Source organism: Terrapene carolina, unplaced genomic scaffold (genome assembly GCF_002925995.2).
Source record: "Terrapene carolina triunguis isolate 2854851 unplaced genomic scaffold, T_m_triunguis-2.0 Scaffold102, whole genome shotgun sequence".
Classification (NCBI taxonomy): Eukaryota; Metazoa; Chordata; order Testudines; family Emydidae; genus Terrapene; species Terrapene triunguis.
In genome coordinates this window covers 1,469,042-1,491,301 of record NW_020664453.1, presented here as the reverse complement: position 1 = coordinate 1,491,301, position 22,260 = coordinate 1,469,042, and the positions used below count along the sequence as shown (strand labels likewise).

Here is a 22,260-nt window from a genome sequence, read left to right as displayed (position 1 = left end):
CCTACATCGACAGAAAAACGCCTTCCATCGATGTAGGAAGCATCTACACTACCGCTCTGCTTGGTGCTTCTGTAACACCCACAGTGTGGGCATGCCCTTGGTGACCCCCACATCAGAGCTCTCATTTAAAGTGAGATCAGGTTCAGGGCTTTTTTGAGCCTGGAACAGATATATGCAACATCTACCCAGTGCAGTGTAAAGCCCCAGATATACCACCCCAATGCATTTTCTTCAGATTAATCTAAGAACACCACAAATGCAGAACATGGTTAAAATAGGATATTTAGTTGTGTTATGAGCTTTTATTTAAAAAGCACATTTATACAGCAATAATTTCGCAGATACAAACTTCAATTTTGTATTCTACAAAAGTCTTTGAATATTCTTCTCTTTACAAAATGAAACATTACAAAAATACAGACAATTTAATATGATTTTTTTTATACAATTGTCTCTAGTTGTAGTTATTTTCATTAAAATATTGCTACCACAGACCTACAATATTTTAGTTGACTACAAAAAAAAATTAATTCAATGCTTTTTTAAGCAGCAAAATGTAAATAACACAGGTCAAGACACAGTTTATAATCATAGTGGATATATCTAAAAAATTGTTTCAGAAATAATATTTTACATAGTTAATTTTTAATGTTTTATACATTATTTATATAATATTTATATATAAAAATCATAGCTTGCTATAGCTGAAATGATAGGACGGATTGTGTAATATAGATGTGCAAATGGCCATTCCACGTGGTTTGCATGATCCCTTTTCAATTTAGCTTTTTTTCAAAGTTTTAAGATAGATCTTCAATATTTGTCTTTAACTTTCATCAGAAAGCCAAAAAGCTAGGAGAAGTAGGCCAAATTCTGCTCTCTTTTACACACTCTTGATACACTAGCGATGTAACTGAGATCAGAATTTGGCCTAATGTCTATTGAATGGCTTATAAACAGGACCCTAAACAGAGAAGATGAGGGAATGCTCAAAACTGTTTGAAATACAGGCTAGGACGTTCCACCCAGCAGTCCATCCTAAAACTGCAGAATCATTGTTCCCTGGGACTCAATCCCAAATTTATAGTGCTAACATATCTTCAACAAGATTGACCACTAACAACTGACATGACGTGAACTCCCAAAGGTGGCGGTGATAGCACAGAAAATCCTTCTGCAATTTATCAGGGCCAGGAGTAGTGAAGGGAGCCTTTTTTTAAATTAGGCCATTTGTCAATTTTGTGTAGGCTTGATGCCTCGTACAGTACTAATGTCACCAGGTACGCAGTGGAAATGAAGAGATTTGGCTTCTAAGTGGATAACGGATTCATTCATGCACAATTTGTTGTGGAACCACCTTAGATTGTTGGGGGTTTTTTAAGTTTGTGTAGTATGACCAGGCACCCTTCTGACATTTTTGACTGGGCAAGCTTCTTCTGAACCAACATCACAGTATGGAACGGAGTCAAACAAAGCAATATTAAAAAGAAGGGGTGAGGGGAAAAGAGCGGTGACACTTAGAAACCAATCCCAAATCTTGAATCAGTGCTGTTTCTTGTATATAGTGCTATATAATTTAGTTGTGAGTTTTTCTTACAGGCATTGGAAATCTTCCTAGTAAAAGCTAAGATGGCCGGCTTTACATAATCGTTTAGTGTTCATTATGCCATGAACAATTTGGGTTCACTACAACATGAACACTCAACCAATTGCACACCCAGAATTCCGGCATCGCTGTTTGTTTGTTTGTTTTACTCATTGTTGCTTTTGACTTAGTTGAACAATACCCATTTCATGCAACTGTTGCAAGTGAAAAGGCCAGAGAGTAAGACCTTATTAGTCGGGCAAGAAAGTCTCTCCCTACATTCTACTGTCTGATGAGATTTGAGAGCAGCAGGTAGTTGCTGTCAGCAGTCATTTTTGCAAAAAAAAAAAAAAAGGGGGGGGGCGGGGGAGGATTGTGGAGGGAGGAGGGTTGCAAAGGTCTACACCATATTGTGGTGATTGTTCCGTTCAATGATGTCCACAGGTGAAAGGATATCTTTCCGGATTGGAGGAGGAGGCAGGGAGGTCCTCATCTTGGGTTTGAAGAGGTCTGACACATAAAACACCTGTAAATAGAATTTAAAAATCAATGGAGTGATATTTGAAGAAGTTTTTCCTCAAACACTATTTGATAGATTATCAATGAGAGAGTTTTCATGTTCTATTTTACTGTAACCAAATTCTCTGTTTGTTTGTCTGACTGACTACAGGACTGGGACCTAGGAATTCCTGAGCCCGAATCCCAGCTTTGAAACCACCTCACCGTGTGTCTTTAGACTCAGGGTCTGGTCTCAGAAGGTGCTGAGCATCCTCCACTCCCACTGGGGCAATGGGAGTACTTAGCATTTTGTAAGATTGGGCCCTTAGCCTCTGTATGGCTGTTTTCCTAGCTGTGGCATAGGCATGTACAATACTTGACTACAAGCCACATAGGGTTTTGGGAGGTTACATGATAATGGCTCAGTATGAACTGTGGTGGGCATTAATAAATGATCGCATTTATTTGCTATAAATAGATTGATAACACACAACTCCACAGCATAGGCTTGAAAGCCCAGAAATCAAGAGAGTTCCTTCGGGCAGGGACTATCTTTTTGTTCTGTTTGTACAGCACCTAGGACAATAGGGTCCTAGTTCAGGTATACGCCTCCTAGGCACTACAGTAATATAAATAAATAATAATAATAATAATGACGATCAATATACTAGGCTCAAAGACCCCCCCCCCCAAAAAGTTTTAATCCTGCTTGCCTGACTCACACAAATAGCCCCACTGATTAAAATGATCTGAGGGGCAGTTAAAAGCCCTAAAGTTAAAACTACTCTACAAACAACACCATTTGTAACGTGGGGAGGGATAGCTCAGTGGTTTGAGCATTGGCCTGCTAAACCCAGAGTTGTAAGCTCAATCCTTGAGGGGGCCATTTGGGGATTGGTCCTGCTTTGAGCAGCAGGTTGGACTAGATGACCTCCTGAGGTCCCTTTCAACCCTAATTATCTATGAATCAGGGCCACTTGATATACTCTACTTTCCCCCTTTCTCATGACACATGAGCTACAAAATTGAAGCTTAGTCAGGATGACCGTCTAGCAGTCAGAGTCCAACGGAAGGAGGAGATATTCCTGCATACCCAATGACATAACCGCGCTGCCGGATGTGAAAAGGCCAGCGTTTGACAATTTAGGGAGGCAGAAACAGAGTGCTGGGAGGAAACCTTCATTTCCTCCTTGGCAGCCTTGGCCTAACCCTTATCAGTCCAGCATGACTGCTGCACTTTCTCCCTTACTAAACTTAAATCTGAAGCCTGAAGGGAAAACAGTCAGACAGTGTAACTCTCCGTAAACAGCAAAACGCAGAGAGGACTCATCTTTGCTATTTAGCACCAGAAGTTTGATATAAACAAAAACAAACTTCAGTGACTGGTGAACACACATGCCAACAAGCACCAAGGCTAGTTCACAGCCCCACTTTTGATAAGTCTGTGAGTCAGAATTTGCCAGCTGAGCTGAAACTTATTTTGACACTGAAATTTGACAGCTGTCCGTAGAGAACGCATCGCATTTCACTTCTGCCAAAGTGATAGGGAGAATGATACTTGGTATTTTAATGTTTGTAGAATCATAGCAATGCAGGACTGGGAAGGACCTCAAGAGGTCATCAAGTCCAGCCCCCTTTGCTGAGGCAGAACCAAGTATGCCTAGACCATCCCTGAGAGGTGTTTCTCCAACTTGTTCTTAAAAAACTCCAGTGATGAGGATTCCACAACCTTCCATAGAAGCTTATTAGTTCCGAGCATAAGCGAAACATTGGCAGGTATAGGGTTAAGGTTCCCTTAAGGAAAGGTTACCCTTTTTTAATGGTCCATTATGGGGTTTCTAAAACATCTGGTGGAGACAGGATACTGGATTGGATGGACTAGTGAGCTGATCTGGTATAGCAAGTCCTACATTCCTATCACGCTTATAGGATGGCAGCCTTAAAATTATAAATGTATTTGTATCTCTTCCTACTGCAGTGTTTGGAAATGCCCTGGATTTAACACAATCAAATGGAAAAGGGATAACATGCTTACATGAATAACACTAGACTACACAATTACATTAGCTAGTCCAAGTACAAGGGTTATTGAGCCGCATGCTTCGGGGTGGTTTATTGGTGAAGACAGGAAGGCATTTCCCTCTCACTCCCGTCCCCATCATATAGCTGTCCAAATGCACTATTCAGCAAGAGTATTCCTTTTCCGCCTCAACATCTTTTCTAAGCTACTATCAGAGACAGGAAACCAGGTTAGATGGACAATTGGCCTAATCTGAAATGACTATTTATTGCTACTTCTAAAACTGAGAAATTGGGAGTCTGAATCCTTCACTTTTCAAGTTTTATTACTTATCCATAAATATTTGACTGGAGCAGAAAAGCGTAAGAGGCCCAACATTTAAAAAAATATTTTTTCCTTGAGTGAAAATGCGGACATTCAGATGTCTAGCTAAATAACTGTGCCCACATATCTGCCGATTAGACAAATAAATGCTAGCATTTGTGCTACAGTAAACGGAGGGAGTAAAATGGCACCCACAAAAACAGAAGGTTGGAGGAGTCCTTTTAAAAACAAACAAAAGTCATGCTCGGAATGTCCCAAAGAGAGAATGCATTGCTGTAAAACATTTTTCTTTTTTTGGTTGTTAGTACTCAAAAAATAAAATAAAATAAAATAAACCAGCTGTTTTGGAGTAATTCTGTTGCCATTTCTCTCACATGCCTGCCACCTACCATTGGATTCAATCAGAAAGGTGTCCAACTTCTACATCAAGAAATCTATGACAAATCAATTGGTGGGAGGAGGTAGGTGGCGGTTGCTCCGTGCAAGAGGCAGATGGAGATTATATTGAATGTGGCCTTATTTTATAAATGAGTCAGTTATGGATAGAGTATCATCCTATGGTTGGTTGGTTTTTAGCCTTTCCTCTGCAGTTCATTGCTTTTGAGGGTTTAATTCAAATACTTGGTCGTGGTTTTAATTCCCCTTTAAACTGTATTTCTCTCTAGCATGGCTTGAGGCTATGTACACACTTACAAGAATCCTGAAACATGATCTTTTAGGGTCAAAACAGTGTGTTAAATCCTCCTAATGCTTGAACTGTTTAACACTAAAAAAAGCTAATAAATGTGCAAAGTTTTTACTTGGATTTATTCCACTTCCTGTAGAAGGTGCTCTCCACCCATAAAGAAAATTTGACAGCAGAGAACTGGGATTGTACTATACAAACTAAGTCAGTAGCTTATATTTCCATTTAATAATCCCATTTCTTTTCATCATATTAAAGAAATCCATTCTCATATACACAATAGTAAAACAAACTAATATGATTTTAAGAGTTGAAACCAAAAGGTATCTTGTCTCTTTAAATGTTTCCACTCATGTAAACTATGTGATATGTGTTAGTCTGCTTATACTTCTATTTTGATTTTCGGAAATTCTCATCCTATTTCACTTTGGAACCAAGTAAAAATGTTTCATCAGCTGGAAGTGCTTGACACAAATGTCTTGCGTTTGTTATTTCAGGCCGGGAAGGACAAATGCGTCTGCTACAACTTTTAGCTTTGGTAACTCTTGGAGATGAAACACACAACTGGCTTCCACGGAGAATTACAGCATGATTACTACTGCACTTAATGGCCTTTTAATATCAACAGCCTGGGACTCAGTTCTTGAGTCACAGCGGAAGGCTGTTCTTCAGAATGATTTTGAGTCACCCCTCTCTGACACAATGTAGTAGGGATGGGAGTGAAAAAACTGTGGCTAAGCACGGAGGCCTTGAATGCCCCATGAATCAAAGGTCAAGCCTGACTTTATCATCTTCACCAGTTAGTAATGTAACAGAGAGAGAGCCCCAGCCAAGTGAAGGAGAAATTACTCAGTGTGCGTCTCCAGAAAGGTTTCCCTGACAAGCAGGAGTTTATTGTTCTATGAGAAGAGCTGATTAGCTCAACAGGAAAGGGCAAGCCAAAGAACTACATAACTTGTAACAGTTGATATTAACTAGCAATTCATTTCAAGGCAAATCTTTCCCCTGTCTCACTGGTTCCAGTGAGTTTCCAGCTTTCAGAACTGGTCTGAAATCTGTTTTGCAAAGGTGTAGCAGAATCCTGGGGGGAGGGGTCATTAGGTTGATGTGGAAGTGAGAGTGGGGCTAGGATCTGGTGGGGAGCATAAGGAAGTGAGTTGGGAGCTCCCAGGTAGGGTGACCAGACAGCAAGTGTGAAAAATCGGGACGGGGGTGGGGGGTAATAGGCGCCTATATAAGACAAAGCCCCAAATATCGGGACTGTCCCTATAAAATCCAGACATCTGGACATCCTTCTCCCAGGCCTAACTCCTCTTTCATAGGAGGGGATGCGATGCGATGCGATGCATTAGGACTGTGGACACTGCAGCAACCTCAAGGTTTCAGCTGTGGCTACGGAGTGGCTCTGCAGCTGTGCTGTGGCTTTTGAAGGAGTGCACAGCATCCAGCCCAGAGAGTGAACCTAACAAACAACAAATTCTACACTTGATGCAATGATCGGGGCTTTTCTTGTCCCATCTTAGCATAGACAAGGGGCAGGGGGAGGGCAGCCAGCCAGCCTTTGAAGACTGCTAGTCTACAAGCAGTTAGCAGCTGGGCAAGAGAGGGAGGAAGAGAAAGTGAAGAGCTGGGCGTGGGAGTGCAGGGAAATCGTGCAGCCAGCCAATGAGAGCTGACTGTGAAGTTGCAGGGTGGCGGGAGGGATGCAACCCTGTGATCTCTGAGCTGTTCTGGGACATAGTGGTAGATGGGGCATGCAAATTGCTAGGATCTAGGGCTATCAATTGGGGTGAGTCTGACCTAGGCATAGGATGGAATGGGAAGCTAGTGAATTCTATTACCGTGTTTCCCCGAAAATAAGACAGTGTCTTATATTAATTTTTGCTCCCAAAGATGCGCTAGGTCTTATTTTCAGGGGAGGTCTTATTTTTCCTGGAGCTTCGGGGCCTTATATTCCGGGGTGGCCTTATTATCGGGGAGGTCTTATTTTCGGGGGATGTCTTATATTACAGCGAGAGGCAAAACTGGAAGTAGGTCTTATTTTCGGGGGATGTCTTATTTTCGGGGAAACAGGGTATGAAAACAAAAGCTTACTGCTTACAAGAGAAGGTCTAAGGTAGGACTTAAAGAGAGCCTGATCCTGGATCCTTTACTCATGCGAGCCGTTCTACTGACACACTGACAATTTAATTTGGCAGGAGGTGAGAAGGTTGCTCATTCCTACACCACTGCCCTGATTCCAGCTGCAGGGAACCCTGGAGTGGCTTCACAGTGGCAGCAGCCTAGCAGCTTTTTAGAGCCCCTGGCCCTTACTGTTAAGGGAGCCTCCAACCATCTCCCCAAAAAGAAGAAAAGAAATGTAGGCCCATATTGGGCAAATACTAACCCTGGTCTTCATTTTTTAAACAAGTGAGTTCAGGAATCCAAGAACATTTTAGCTGATGTTTGCACCTGGACAAATACGCGACAGGGGTTTGGGTCTGAATCCCATTGGAAACCCCTTGTATCTTTTCCAGGCAGTAGGAACAGGGCAATGAATGACCAGTGCCCTCTCCACATCCGGGCTAAGAATGGAGGCATACAAAAGAGCAGTGAGTAGAGTGGGTGTGCCCTGCGCTAGAAGGGAAAGACCAGGCCTGTTTGTGAAATAACCAGGCAGCTGCTTCCTATGTTGATTTATTTCGTCACAGGAAAGCCAGCCTATGGGAGCAACATTCTCACCCTCCTCCTGGCCCACTACAATTTGCCATCTGTTAAAGGGTCAGGGAGGAGACCACCAGATTTGCAACTTGTCGCTAGACAGGAAATGTACGAATGTCTGTCCCTAGCATCTGGACCCTTATTGTCTTTCAGAAGCCACTACTTAGCTCAGTCTCATGTTTCATCCTTTTATCATGTTGTTGTGCATATTCTTCCCCCCCCCCCACCTGTGACAAAGCTTTAAAAACGTGACAAAAAGGTTATGTGGATTAGGAAATGCACACACAAAAAAACAGTCTGACCACCTACACAGTTAATGCCTAGACCAGTGTTTCCCAAACTTGGGACGCCGCTTGTGTTCGGAGAGACCCTGGCAGGCCAGGCCGGTTTGTTTACCTGCCCCATCCACAGATCCGGCCGATCGCAGCTCTCCCTGGCCGCGGTTCGCTGCTCCAGGCCAATGGAGGCTGCTGGAAGTGGCGTGGGCCGAGGGATGTACTGGCCGCCGCTTCCCACAGCCCCCATTAGCCTGCAGCAGCGAACCGCAGCCAGTGGGAGCCGCGATCGGCTGGACCTGCGGACGGGGCAGGTAAACAAACCGGCCTGGGCCCGCCAGGGGCTTTCCTTACACAAGCGGCGTCCCAAGTTTGGGAAACACGGGCCTAGACAAAGCCACATGACGTGATATGAAGCACCTGAACTGAGAAAAACTGCTTCACTGTTCCAAAGGTTGCCCAAGAGCTTTCAACAGTGATGTGTTGTTTCTTTACTTGGCTGCTAAGGATATGAAAAGGTTTCCAAGGCTTTGAGGAAAACTGTGACATTTGAACAAAAGATATATATGAACCATAATGATTTTGCTCCTGCTATGCATAAAAGAGGCAAATTTAAGAAGGAAAGTCACACATAGTAGTGGTCTATGTGGAAGACTTCCACCAATTAACCCTTTGGCACTGGTATTTAGGATTACTAAGCCATAACGGTGCATGGGCACTTGGCAATGGCAAAACCCAACTCCCATACCCAAAGGGGTTAATCATTTTTTAAACAACTAGATTGCAGCTTTTTGTTGTTGTTGTTGCTCATGTTTAGCATTTTATCAATAAGTGGAAAATGCACAAACAACCTATTTTCCACTCCTGCAAATAAACCTCTAGGGAACTTTAGTCCTTGCCTCCAGGTTTACTTTACTTTAAGATCAAGCAAAATAAAAAGTGTGTAACCTTTTGAAAACTTGGTTTTAGGAGTTTCTAAAGCCACATAATTACTTTAGGCCCCAGTCCCTTTGTTTCTAAACAAGATAACTACACTGAAAACAATCACGTCATTACACGGAGCCGGCGCCTCCCATTCTGCCTACATTAAACGTTTACATGTGTCACTTTGAGTTAAAGGACTGTGCAATCAGGTCACTCTTTGGAAAGTAAATTGCATGAGAACAAGCCAGGCAGTGACAGACAAGCAATCATGGCTTTTATAAACCATTTTCTCATAAACCTTTTTGCCACATAAAAAACAAAACAAAAAACCTGCAATCAAAAGAACAAACCCAAGATCCACATTCCCAGGCAGGGAATTGTTTTGGTTTAACTCTGAAGGGAACATATATGTTCCCCACCTCCAAGACAGTCTTCTGGGATCTTTGATTCTGTATAGATCCTCTGCAGAGCCTTGAAAAGCAACACAGCTTTCATCAACAAAGGAGTGTTTAGCCTTTGAGGAAAAACTGCCACCACTGTTTGCATGTTAGCCTCCCTGAGCTGCACTGGTAATTTGCTTGGATTGGAGAGGGCCACTAATAATTGAATCCTTGCTAATCAGCGAACATACTGACCCTAATGCTGATAGGGCAAAGCACAACTCAGCTGCTTCACTTAAGATGGGTTTTACATAACTAGGGTTTCAGATGAGACTCTCTACATTTTACATATGGACTTTGATCCTGCAAATCCTTGGCCGGTGCATTGTTGGTGTCATTACTCATTAGTGCGAAGTAGGGGGAAACACTACGTGTAGTTGTCCTCATTGCAAAGCATTGTCAAGTGCCCCGCGTGCCCGTTCCCTTATTTGCAAGGGCTCAGGGGTGGAGAACGTGCACAGCTGAGGACACAGGGGCTTAACAGCCATCCTCCTGCTAATGAGGCTTTCTGCTCTTAAGCCTCAGAGCAGTTGCTGCACAGGAGTAACTAGGTGGCATTGCAGCAGTTCTCTGATGCAGGATTGAGTCCTCTTTGCCTCCCGTCTCACAGCACTCCCTACCTGCTCTGTGCAACATCCATGCCCCCAGCGAAGACAGATTTTTAGAGAGGCATTTGGTTTACACGGCATCTTCCACACTGCAGTCCACCATGTAAATGTTAACTCTCAACAGCCCCACCTGCCCTGAAGTGGCTGGATTTCCTAACATGGTAAATAGCCTCTGTCACAGGTTATGCCCATCAGCATCTCCAGTGTTACCAGGATTGCCCTGTCATTAGTGCAATAGTAAGAGATGCCACTCACTATGCAGTAAGCCACCAGGGCTCCTTGTGCAAATCCTGCCAGCACATCTGTAGGGTGATGCTTGTGGTCAGACACACGGGACAATCCTGTGTAAAATGCCATCATGATCAGGGTAAACTGCAGAAGGGGACGTAGCAGACGGGCTCCTCTCCATGTGAATCTGGCCTGCAGATATAACTAAGGAGAGAAAAGAAAAACAAAGAGGAGCATTAATTTTACACCTTGGTCACAGTGTGCACAGCAACGTAGAACAAATGCTCTGGCTAGCTGTAGAAATGGAGCGGAGGAACGTCATTCTGCCCTCGGATGCATGCAACTGGCTGCCACTGGATACAGCAGGAATTTCATGCATGTATCTAAGGGCAGAACTTGGTCCTTCGTGTGTTATGGCGGAAGGGGAGGAGGGTTCTTTAAAGGAGATGAATTACTTCAGATAACAAAAGCTGCCCTGAGACGGGTGCCTGAGGTAGTCGTCATGGCAGCAGAACTGGTGGGATTCTAATCCAGTGGTGAGAGGCAGGGGGAGCTGGATTTCTGGGGGCTCAGGCTGGACCTTGGACTGTGAGCCAGCCCCAAACCCTAGGCTTTAGAGCCCGAGCTCCAGCCCAAGCTGCAATGTCTACCTAGCTATTTTTAGCACCGTAGCACGAGCCTGAGTCTGTGGAGCCGGGCACTGAGACTGGCTGCTGCGGGCTGCCACTCATTGTGTACACCAGTGATTCTCAAACTTTTGTACTGGTGACCCCTTTCACACAGCAAGCCTCTGAGTGCGACCCCCTTATGAATTCAAAACACTTTTTTATATATTTAACACCATTATAAATGCTGGAGGCAAAGCGGGGTCTGGGTTGGAGGCTGACAGCTCATGACCCCCCCGAGGGGTCTCAACCCCCAGTTTGAGAACCCCTGGTGTAGACGGACCCTACGAGAAAGCAGTCCACACCACTGAGCGTTTTCAATTCCAGTTCATTCTGCATTAACAAGCCTGCTGAAGGTAAAGGATAAACACAACAATTCTCTAACATTTGCCAAGCAGAGCAATGAGAGTTCGTATTAACACTATTTAGCCAGACCCAGAATTAGGCTTGGCAGAATTCAATTTTTATTTTATTTTTATAATTTCAGCAGATCACATCGATGTTTATTTTAAAGCATTTTTTTCCAATTTTATCTATTTAAATATTCAGTTATGCAAAATTATGGGATTTAATCGTCTTTTTCTATGATCCATTTATATTTTCACAACTGTGGGAAATTGGGCATGGGGGTGTCAGACAATAATTACTTAAGGGCAGTGCAGAACACAAAGTGCCAACAGCACGTGTCAAACTATACAAAGCAAATATCCTTATAGCAAACGCGGATAAGTTCTCACTTTCTTTCTTTGCCTATCTGTCAATTTCTATGATCATCAATGGAAATATTTTTTTGTCAGTTTGTGTGGATACCGTGAACTTGACATTTACCAATATTTACCAATAAAAAGCTAATCTGAGAGGGAGGCAAGCTGCTTATCTAAAGGCAGGAACTCTTCAGCAAGAAAAAGCTGGTGGTAACAATGCACATATCCACCTCCTTCAGTCTGTGCAAACAGGATAATTATTAATGGACCTACAAAGAGCCAGCCCTGCTCCAGAATAACTGACGTGTTACAGTGGGGTTCACTCACTACTCACACAAGCAGACCTTATGTTGGGGCTACTCACATCAGGAAAGACTCTCTACCAGCTTAAGCTCTGATCCTTCAGCATACAGAATTCTGCAGTGCCTTTGTGTTACTCAAAATATAGAGAGGGGTGTGGGGGGGTGGGAGGGGGGAAGGTGGTAATGTTACTTTTACTTACAAGGGGAAACAAAAGGACTTGACCTTAAGTGAAGAAGTTGAAGTGACGTCAAATGGGTATTGTCCCCCCTACAGTTATCTTGAGCTTTTTTCCGTTGCAAACGGTGGGCACAACCTACTTCCCAGGTTCCTGTGGGAACTGGGGAAACCAAACGGGAAGAGAGGACAGGAAAACTGGAACCTTCTGTCCACAAATCAAAGTTGCCTGAGGCAGATCACCCCCCAAGGCAGAGCCAAGAGGAGTAGTGCCCTCCCAGAAAGTGCTCCTTTCCTGTGCATGAGGGAGGAAGTGGAGACGGGGGCGAGGAGGGCTGGATGGGGGAGATGTGGAACGGATGTAGGTCAGGAAGTCATAGCACTGTCTGGGGTGTGTGGGTGCCTGGGGAGGAGACAAGAGCAGCAGCTTCTTCATTAACACTTGCAAGACAGAATACACCCCCTCCCCCAATGTCTAGAATTGTAGCCCAGCTAAACACCCTGCACAGCTCTGCCGTCCTTACCAATGAAATAGAAAATATAGCCAGTAGCCACGTGGAAAAAAATGGTGATTGAGTAAGGTTTCTAGGCCAGCCGCTCTGCTGGCAAAATGGTGTAACGTGGCCTTTGTGTAAATGAGAATCAAGCCCAGGGATATTTCCATAGCATCCCCCAAAACACAGAAAGGCTGTGCAAAGGCAAACCTGGAAAGCCGTAGTCAATGGTTTAATAGGTTGGGTCTGTTTCACAAACCTTTTATTTGCTCCTTTTGGAAAAAGTACGCAGAATAACATTAAAATGATCTGAAGAAACATTTGCACCAATCTAGCAGATGCTTCAAATTATCCAAATTGACAGCCAATTAGGATTGAATAGAGCAGTACCAAAGCACCTCAGTGTTGGCCAAAGCACATTACAGAGTCTGTGGAATACAGCAACATATATACTGGTAAATTCACTCCCACACATTTGTACTTGCGTTTTTAATAATAATTTATATGCTAGGGAAAGAATTAGTTAATCATAAAAATGCTTTATAAACACACTGCATCTTTCATCCAGAAGGATTTAAAAGCACTGCTCAAAGTACATGCACTTCAGATACTGCTAAAATGCAGTCATCTCTGAAGTGGAAGACTGAAGCTGTTTAATAGCACGGTGCAACACTACATAGCAATTTAAAACTATTTAACAGTGGGCACTTCTTTATTCACAGAACCAGCACGTTCCATGTGTTTCATTAACAGTGAACTGGCTTCTGAATGGTTGTCAAATATCTATGTGCTCATTCTGGGTCCAAATTCTGATACCCTTGGTCATATTGAGTAGTCCTTTACTCCTTAAGAAATCAATCAGTGGGAACTAATTGTGGAGATAAGATACAGTGGAACAGGATTTAAGGGGCTCACAATCTGCTCCGTTATCATTCAAATGCACTCTTGATGTTGTTATACAGAGACAGTGCTGTCCCTTTAAAAGTCTACATTTTGGGAGCAAGGGTGGTGGTTTTTAAAGCAGCTGAGGGATGTCAGCTAAATTTGCATTGCCACTGATGTTCAGATGCAAGTTTGCCGCCTCTGCCTCATTCAGATACAAGCATGGACCCTGTATACAGCATTACACTTTACACTTTGCGAGAAGAACTCAAGAGCTAATGTCATGCATAAAGCTTCATGCTGAGTTCATTCCAATTCCTTAAGAAAGAGGTTTCAAATGTTTGATATGCAACAGTAATGCATCTATCCCCTTCTGTATACTGATTTGAATTACTTCCCTGTCCTCTCCTCAATGCAGCCCAAAGGCTTTGACTCACGAGTTCAATCAGAGTAGAGAAAGCAAGAATTTAATTTAAAAATGACCAATGAAAAATGAGCATTGAATTTAAATAGAACATAAGCTCAACAGTGACAGACTCAAGACATTTGGGGGTAAAATGAGAAAAAATGGCTTCAAAATGTGCCCGTCCAGCTGTTTGTGTGCCCACCTTTTCAAAAACGAATGTCTTAATTGTGCCACACATCAGGCATTGCATGCACACAGTTCAGACTGGCACATGCCCTTCTGTAAATATGGGACAAAAGCAATGCATGCCTGGTATTAGGTAATTAAAGACATCTAGCTGCCCAAATTGCATGCACGTCAACACACAACACACAGTCAATCTGTGGAACTCGTTCCTGGGTGATGTTGTGAAGGCCAAAAATATAACAGGGTTCAAAAAAGAACTAGATACGTTCATAGACAATAGATATGTTCATAGGCTATTAGCCAGGATGATCAATGATGCAACCCCATGCTCTGAATGTCCCTAGACTCAGTTTGCCAAAAACTGGGAGTAGAGGACAGGTGATGGATCACTTGATGATTGCCTGTTCTGTTCATTCCCTGTGAGGCACCTGGCATTGGCCACTATCAGAAGACAGGATATTGGGCTAGATTGGACCAGTATGGTCAGTCTTACGTTCTGATTTTGGAAATTCAAAAATCAGGCATGTACAATAGGGAGGACAGTCCAAAAATCAGAGCACTAGCCTGGGACTTGGGGGACCCTGATTTAATTCTTTGCTCTGCCACAGACATCCTGTGTGACCATGGGCAAGTCACTTAGCCTCTCCGTGCCTCAGTTCTGCCTATGTGAAATGGGGATAATTGCACTTCCCTACCTCACAGGTGGTAGTGAGGATAAATACATAGAAGATTGTACTTAAAACATAACATTTCCAGGCATGAATTTAGGAGGCTGAACTGAGGCTATATTGAAACTGTAGCCCTGGGTGTGTGTGTGTGTGTATGAAATACATATCATAGGGGAAGAAAAGAAAAGCAAATCAGAAAGCTAAAGGAAAAACAGAAAGCATCAGAATGTCCTGGCACAGAAAAATCAGTAGTATAATGTAAGGCAGGAAACCCCCAGCAGCTTCTCTGCTAATCTTTTTCAGAGCACACTGTAAAGAATTTGCAAGTGGCTTCTGCTAAATGTGTAAATGCTGCCATGTAGGAGAAGTTTATGGGTGATCCTGGCTGGGGGTAAGATAATAATGTAAAATATGTTACTCCCACTGCAGCCCACTGTGTAGCATTAAAAGAAAGTAACATATAATGATTAAAAGGAGCAGGCCTGACAAAACGCAAGAGGGAAGGAAGGATGAAGTGACCTGCAATAAAATGTAGTAGTAGCTATTTAGAGAGCCTATCCATTGTTAGAAGTGCTGGCAGAGGAGAAGTTACCACAGAACAGATGGCTTTAGGAGCAATACATAGCTTTCCTCCTGCCAGGGAACTTCCACTGATGTCAGGGAGAGCAGACTGTGGTCAGCAAGTGAGCCTAAGCAAACAGAACAAGACAACAGTTTGTGTCCATCTGCAGGATTACAAGTCAGGAGCAGGCAGGGAGAGAAGAATATATACACTTAATCTTTATACTTTGGAGTCGTTTACTGAGGAAGGTGCTGAGCAAGTAACTTGGCTGTCACAGGAGCGCCGCCAGCTTTTCTGCCACCCTAGGCGGCGGAAGGTCCCACCCCGAAATGTCGTCCCCCACAGAGGGCGCGGAAGGTTCCGCCGCCGAAATACTGCCGCGGTCGCCGCCCCTCAAACTGTAGTGCCATAGGCGACCGCCTAGGTTGCCTAATGGGTTGCGCAGTCCCTGGGCTGTCAAACAGAACTCCCCCTCACCGCATCCATATCACATGGCTGCATTCAGCCAGATCTAGGAAATTTGTCATTTTCTTTCCTAAGATTTCGCTCCGAGCATTGGCAGGGCCTTATCGTGTTTCCCTGACTGGACTTTTTACACTTGACCTGAAGTTATCTTCCATGTAAACCTCTCCCCCACCCCCACCCCCACCCCCAACCCACCCACACCCCCGCCCTTTGAAGAGGGCACAAATCCTGGAATTCTTATATGGGCAAAACTCTCTAAGCCAAATTCATCCCTGGCAAAGTCCACTAGCCTGCCTGGATGCAGTTAGCTGACTGATTGTGAACTGCAGGATTAGGAGCACAAGCACATTTGCAAGCACAAGCACATAGGAGCAAAAGCACATTTGCATTTTCTTCCTTTTGTCGACTGTGTAATCTGAAATTTAATTGCAGATGGTGACCTAGGGGTCACATTTTGGCCCTGATCCCATCGAAACCCCAAAATTATCAGCTAAGTAGGACTTGAACCAAGCACTTGTTTTTCTTAAATGACTCTTGCCAGCAAGTTAAAGAAGGATCGGCTGGATGAATGGACTATAAGATGGATAGAAAGCTGGCTAGATTGTTGGGCTCAATGGGTAGTGACATGGGCTCCATGTCTAGCTGGCAGCCGGTATCAAGCAGGGTGCCCCAAGGGTCAGTCCTGGGGCCGGTTTTGTTCAATATCTTCATTAACGATCTGGAGGATGGCATGGATTGCACCCTCATCAAGTTTGCAGATGACACTAAACTGGTAGATACACTGGAGGGTAGGGATAGGATACAGAGGGACCTAGACAAATTAGAGGATTGGGCCAAAAGAAATCTGATGATGTTCAACAAGGACAAGTGCAGAGTCCTGCACTTAGGATGGAAGAATCCCATGCACTGCTACAGACTTGGGACTGAATGTCTAGGCAACAGTTCTGCAGAAAAGGACCTAGGGGTTACAGTGGACGAGAAGCTGGATATGAGTCAACAGTGTTTCCTTGTTGCAAGAAGGCTAATAGCATTTTGGGCTGTATAAGTAGGGGCATTGCCAGCAGATCAAGGGACGTGATCATTCCCCTCTATTCGGCATTGGTGAAGCCTCATCTGGAGTACTGTGTCCAGTTTAGGGTCCCACACTACAAAAAGGATGTGGAAAAATTGGAAAGAGTCCAGTGGAGGGCAACAAAAATGATTAGGAGGCCGGAGCATGTGACTTATGAGGAGAGGCTGAGGGAACTGGGATTATTTAGTCTGCAGAAGAGAAGAATGAGGGGGGATTTGATAGCTGCTTTCAACTACCTGAAAGGGGGTGGTTCCAAAGAGGATGGATCTAGACTGTTCTCAGTGGTAGCAGATGACTGAACAAGGAGTAATGGTCTCAAGTTGCAGTGGGGGAGGTTTAGGTTGGATATTAGGAAAACTATTTCACTAGGAGGGTGGTGAAGCACTGGAATGGGTTACCCTGGGAGGTGGTGGAATCTCCTTCCTTAGAGTTTTTTAAGGCCCGGCTTGACAAAGCCCTGGCTGGGATGATTTAGCTGGGGATTGGTCCTGCTTTGAGCAGGGGGTTGGACCTCTTGCAGTCCCTTCCAACCCTGATATTCTATGATTCTATGACTCCAGCTCGCCCCCTGAGCTTGCATCTGCATGCTACTAAACTCACACCATTCTTGGACCACAGAGAGTATTCCATGACCCAGCTCTCCCCACTAAGCCACAAGCAAAGAACAATGCTAAAGGATTGCAATCAGTTAGTTAATCTAAGGCATAACTGCTGGCATCTCAGTTCTCATGAGGGAATGAGGATCCCTGGAATACAAAAGAACTCAGATAGTTGTGAGGTTATTAGGAAGTTTCTGTCACCAGGCGGCATTGAATTGCAGGCTAATAACTGATGTTTCTCCTTAATTATGCTCACTGACAGGTGGGGGGAAATTCTCTGCTATTCTTGCTTTCAGAGAACAGAGAAAAGAACTGGTTCCCAGCACAAAGCTAAAGCTTTCTGCAGGGCTTGAGGAACAGAAATCTCCCTTCAGCCCAGAGCCAGGGTGTTAGGGCATCAACGTAGCTAGTCCAAAGATGTTACTTCAGGTTAATGACCGCCCTAGAATCCACCGGCTTCCCCCTTCTTCCCCACTGTGCTTAGCTCTATGATCCACATGGGCTGAAAAATCCTATTGTACAGGCCATCTGCATCCTCGTAGTTCAACATCCTTATGGGCCTTATCTGACCTTCCGCCTTGTCTTCACTTGGGGGAGAAAAAAAGGTGTATTCTTAACTCAAGTTAACTACCAGGAAGTAAATCCTATTGCAGATCAGGCAGTTTGTAGTTTTCATGTTAGCAGGTTGAGATAAACCCCCAGCTTCCCTGGAGTCTTTAACTTGACCTGCTAACTCCTGTGAAAACTACAAACCACTTTGTCTTCAGCAGAGTTTTATCTTGAGTGAAGAACACCTCTTTTTTCCCCCCTAGTAAAGACACTCCCTTAGTGTGCACACAAATACATTCAAACTTTCTTGGCCATTTCCAAACCAAACTGTATAGCTCCTCTTCACCCATCGCACTATAAAAATTACAATAAGCATTATGGTTCTACTTAGCCAACTGGTAACAGGGTAAGAAAAATTAGTACAAACAGGATTACCAGAGAGTCATTTCCTTTGTAAATTGTTATACAAAGCACGTGACGTTAATTGCAAGTTTTTGATGACAAGAAAATGACACAAAATGTAGCCCTGAATCTGTGTTTCAAATTGAGCCCCAAGCGCTTTTTGTGTGTATTAAATGTCTTCCTGGAAACACTTCCACAAGGATTTGGAATATAGAATCCCCTCTGGTACTTAGTATTTATTCCTATTTCACTAAGGGGGGCAAATAGTAACAAAACTCTTGGCCTCATTTGGATATTTTATCAGTCCAGTTCCTAGTGGATAAATGTTCTCACTGGGGGGGAAAAAAGGGAGGGGGGAAACCACTACAATTTACATTAGTTGACAGCATCACCAGGGAAGCCAAGGACCATCCCATCTTCTCATCCCCAGGGCTAAACTCTCCAGGTCAAAGTTGGAGCACATGGGTTGGGCACTGTGGGGGAATCTTGCACTGCTATTTCTACACTGAATCATTTCTGTGGATAAATGACTGGCTGGGGCTATCGGTCAGGCACCCTGCAGGAATGCTAAATCCACCCCATAGTTGGACACCACAAAATGTGCACATTTTCTAAAGCTGTCTGACAGTTTTTGGTAGTGTTTCCCCAAGTACATATTTCCTAGTGAGTTTGAGGTCTCCATCTAGGCTCTCATGGCCAAAGAGCTGGCCAATGAATGGCACAGACCTGTTGAAAAGGAAGGTTTGCATGAACGATATTTTTATTGAGGATTTTGCACACCAGTGAATTATTTTAGATACCCACCCACTCACAAACACAACATCTCAATGGTTTCCTGGGGCTGATCATTTAAGAATGAGATACTTGCTGAGGGTGAGATTCACGGCTGAATGAGTGTTCTGCATTGTTCACTAAGCCCCCATAAATCTGTCCAAGCATGTCTTTAAAAAAGGACCTGGTGACTAATGACCCCCCAATCTGCAGGAGATGCCTGAAAAAATGCAGCCAGTTCCTTGTTCCACAGGCCCCTGCCAAGCCCTCCATCACACAAGCCCTCAGCAGTCAAACTTTTGCTAAGCAGCTTCTCAGGAATCAGAAAGCAAACAATTTGTTTATATCAAGATGATTCCTTGATTGGGTCCATCAAACTTACTGTTAGAAGCATGCAAAAATAGTGCTTTGCCGTGATTTATCTGTGTTTCAAACCAGTCTTACGAAGCTTCTCTCACCCAATCAACTGGGAAGGAGAGGGGGTTTTTTAACACCTGCTAATACAATATCATTATCAGCTTTCAGTACAATGGATTTTGTGCCGGGGCAGTACATTTTCATTATGTTTTTGGTGTCAGAAAACACAAAGGAGAAGACTCTCGCACGGAGTGGCAGGAAGGTGTGGAATGACAAAGAGGAGGCCACTACTGGACAAGGAGACTTCCTGACATCAGACATAGACTATACACAACTATGTCTCTGTTTGTTTCTTTTTTCTCCCCCTCTTCAATTTCCATCAAACCCATTAGCGTAATTTTTGCCCCAGCTCTATGAGCACAATTGAACAGATAGCCTGACTGTGCATACTACCAATCCTAGCTCAGTCTTTCGAGCCTTAAAACCTCTGGGAATTCTGGGCCAGTAATCCTCCATCCAGAGGGATAAATGGAACCAATCCAGTGTCACGGGTCAGTTTGTTATATCCCAGCCAAGGAGCAGATGTCGGTGCCTTCCAGACTGCAGTCTTGGAGGACATAGGCTGTACCGGTCAAAAGCTGGTTTCCACAATGTTTTGTTTTCAGTCTCTAGTGGGTTGCGGGGGGGAGAGGCAGACGCTGCAGAGCGCTGATAGCTGAAGTGCTTCCATATGAGGACGATGGGAAGGGCAGGGACAGGGAAGAGAAATCAGAGCTTGATTACTGTTGGTGTGTGCCATGGCCACAATCTCTCTCTCTCTCTCTCTGATATATCACTGCTGCCCGCTAACAGCTGCAACCGAGGCCCTGTCCCACAATGCACTTCTCAGTAGATTCAGATGAGCATGCTTCCCCTCTGGAGGAGCCTAGCAGAAGGCTCATGGGCTGTGACTATTCAGCTATGCGCTACCCCAAATACAGGGCAGCCGTTAAAAGCCACATGGTAACCTACTGTGGAGCTCAGAGAAAAATATATGGCAGGCACTGGGGCAAAGAGGTGAAAAAAAAAAAGCATTGTTCCTAATGTCCCGTGGCAGCATCTCGTGCAAGATGCCATCTCCAGGCCTGCCTGGCTCTGGCCTCTGCAGGGAACCAAGTGCACGGAGCATTTATATGGTCAAGCCCATCCTGCATATCTGAACTGCCAGTGTGCTGTTTTGTTTCTAACGTGCTGTGTAACTGCTAGCCTTGCAGAAAAAACCTGGCAAAGTTTGTGAGAATAAAACAACCCGCCCAGTGCTTTTAACATAGGAGAGAGAAACTCAGAGGTCTTTAGTCAACTTCCATTGAAGCCAGTTGGGCAAAAATCCTGAGAGATGCTGACCTGCATCCCTTACTGTTGTTGAAGACACCGGGCACATCTCGCGAAGGGGGTGGAGGGGATTTGCCTGAGTCAGCACTTCAAGATTTGTTCCCACGTATTTTAATAAAGGAAGCAGCAGAACAGAGTCCTTATGATTTAAGAGTGCGAGCCACTCCTTTGTGGTATCAGGATCAGCAGAGGTCTTGAAAGGGTGGTGGCAGAATCTAGCAAACAACGGGATCGAACACAGAAAGACAGCACCAGTCTCGCTTATTGTTCTGACAGACCCAGCCACCTGTTTAATTAAAGCCGCCAGTCCTCATTGCTTCCTGAAGCCAAGCCTGAAAGCCTCTTAGAGATGACCTACTTGACTGCCTGCAGAACCTTATTTAATACTCATGGCAAGCAATGGCTCCAAGCTCAGTTTGGAAAGTTTTGCAAATCAGCCATTAAGGGCTTAGATTTCTGTGAAACATCACTGCGTTGGCTTTGGCACTATGAATGATTCCCCTCCCCTCCTGACATGGCAAAGGAACTTTTAACCTGTTAACTTTAATTAAAGCTGCTGCACTTAAGGGTATATAAATAGAGATCACTCGCTGACAGCGTGCTGGGGTCGGGGGGGGGAGTTACTGTTTCATGGAAAACTGAAGTAGTGATTTTTGTTGATGGGTAAAACAAAACAGTCATTCAGAAACCTGTAGTGCAGAACTGTTGCCACAACCCTGGGTCTCTCTTTCTTTTACACACACAAACACAACATTCAACCCAATTTTGTTTGGAGGGTAGGGTGGGGTGGGAAATGTCCAATTCCTTTCACATCACATATCCCCAGCCGTTCACTGACAACGTTGTTTTAACGTCGCTGGGAGGAAATGGCGTGAATGTTTCCAGAATAAATTTGAAATGTTTCAAGAAAAGAAAAAAGAAAATGAGGAAATCAATGAATGGAACCCCCCAACTGTCTAAAACCCCAGTAATTAAATTACAGAAACTGCTTCCAGCCTCGGGGAGAGGGGTAAAAAACCAGGCGAGAGCAGTGGTAATTTATCTTTTCAGATGGCAAAGTAAAGAGGAGGTGGGGAAGTGCAGCTCGTGGATAAATAAAAGTTCATGTTTAATGTTTTCATAAGTACAGGGCTGTTTCTTTGGTTTCCAATCTAAGGTTACAGGAGATATGGGGGCTGCAAATCTTTGAAAGTATCCAAAAACCTTTTTCCTAATTATTTTTTGCACAAATCACTGTCCAAATCCCCTTTCCAAAAAAGTTTACTGTAGTTCCACTCATAATTGACCTGTGCTGGGTTGTTTCATGAGTGCTATCAAGCATGCCTCCAGCAGCTACAGGCAGG

General features: G+C 44.1%; 1 protein-coding gene across 1 annotated transcript in view; it reads right to left on the bottom strand.

Annotated features, from left to right (window-relative positions):
* Window positions 1-269: 269 nt before the first annotated feature.
* Window positions 270-22,260, bottom strand: part of LOC112120545 (phospholipid phosphatase 3) — a 68,796-nt gene continuing 46,805 nt past the window's right edge. Inside the window, exons 5-6 of the mRNA XM_024219658.3 lie at window positions 10,315-10,491; window positions 270-2,111 (exon numbers count right to left, since the gene is read on the bottom strand). Coding sequence (XP_024075426.1) covers window positions 1,986-2,111; window positions 10,315-10,491 — 303 coding nt within the window. The 3' untranslated portion in view covers window positions 270-1,985. The remainder of the gene's footprint in view (window positions 2,112-10,314; window positions 10,492-22,260) is intronic.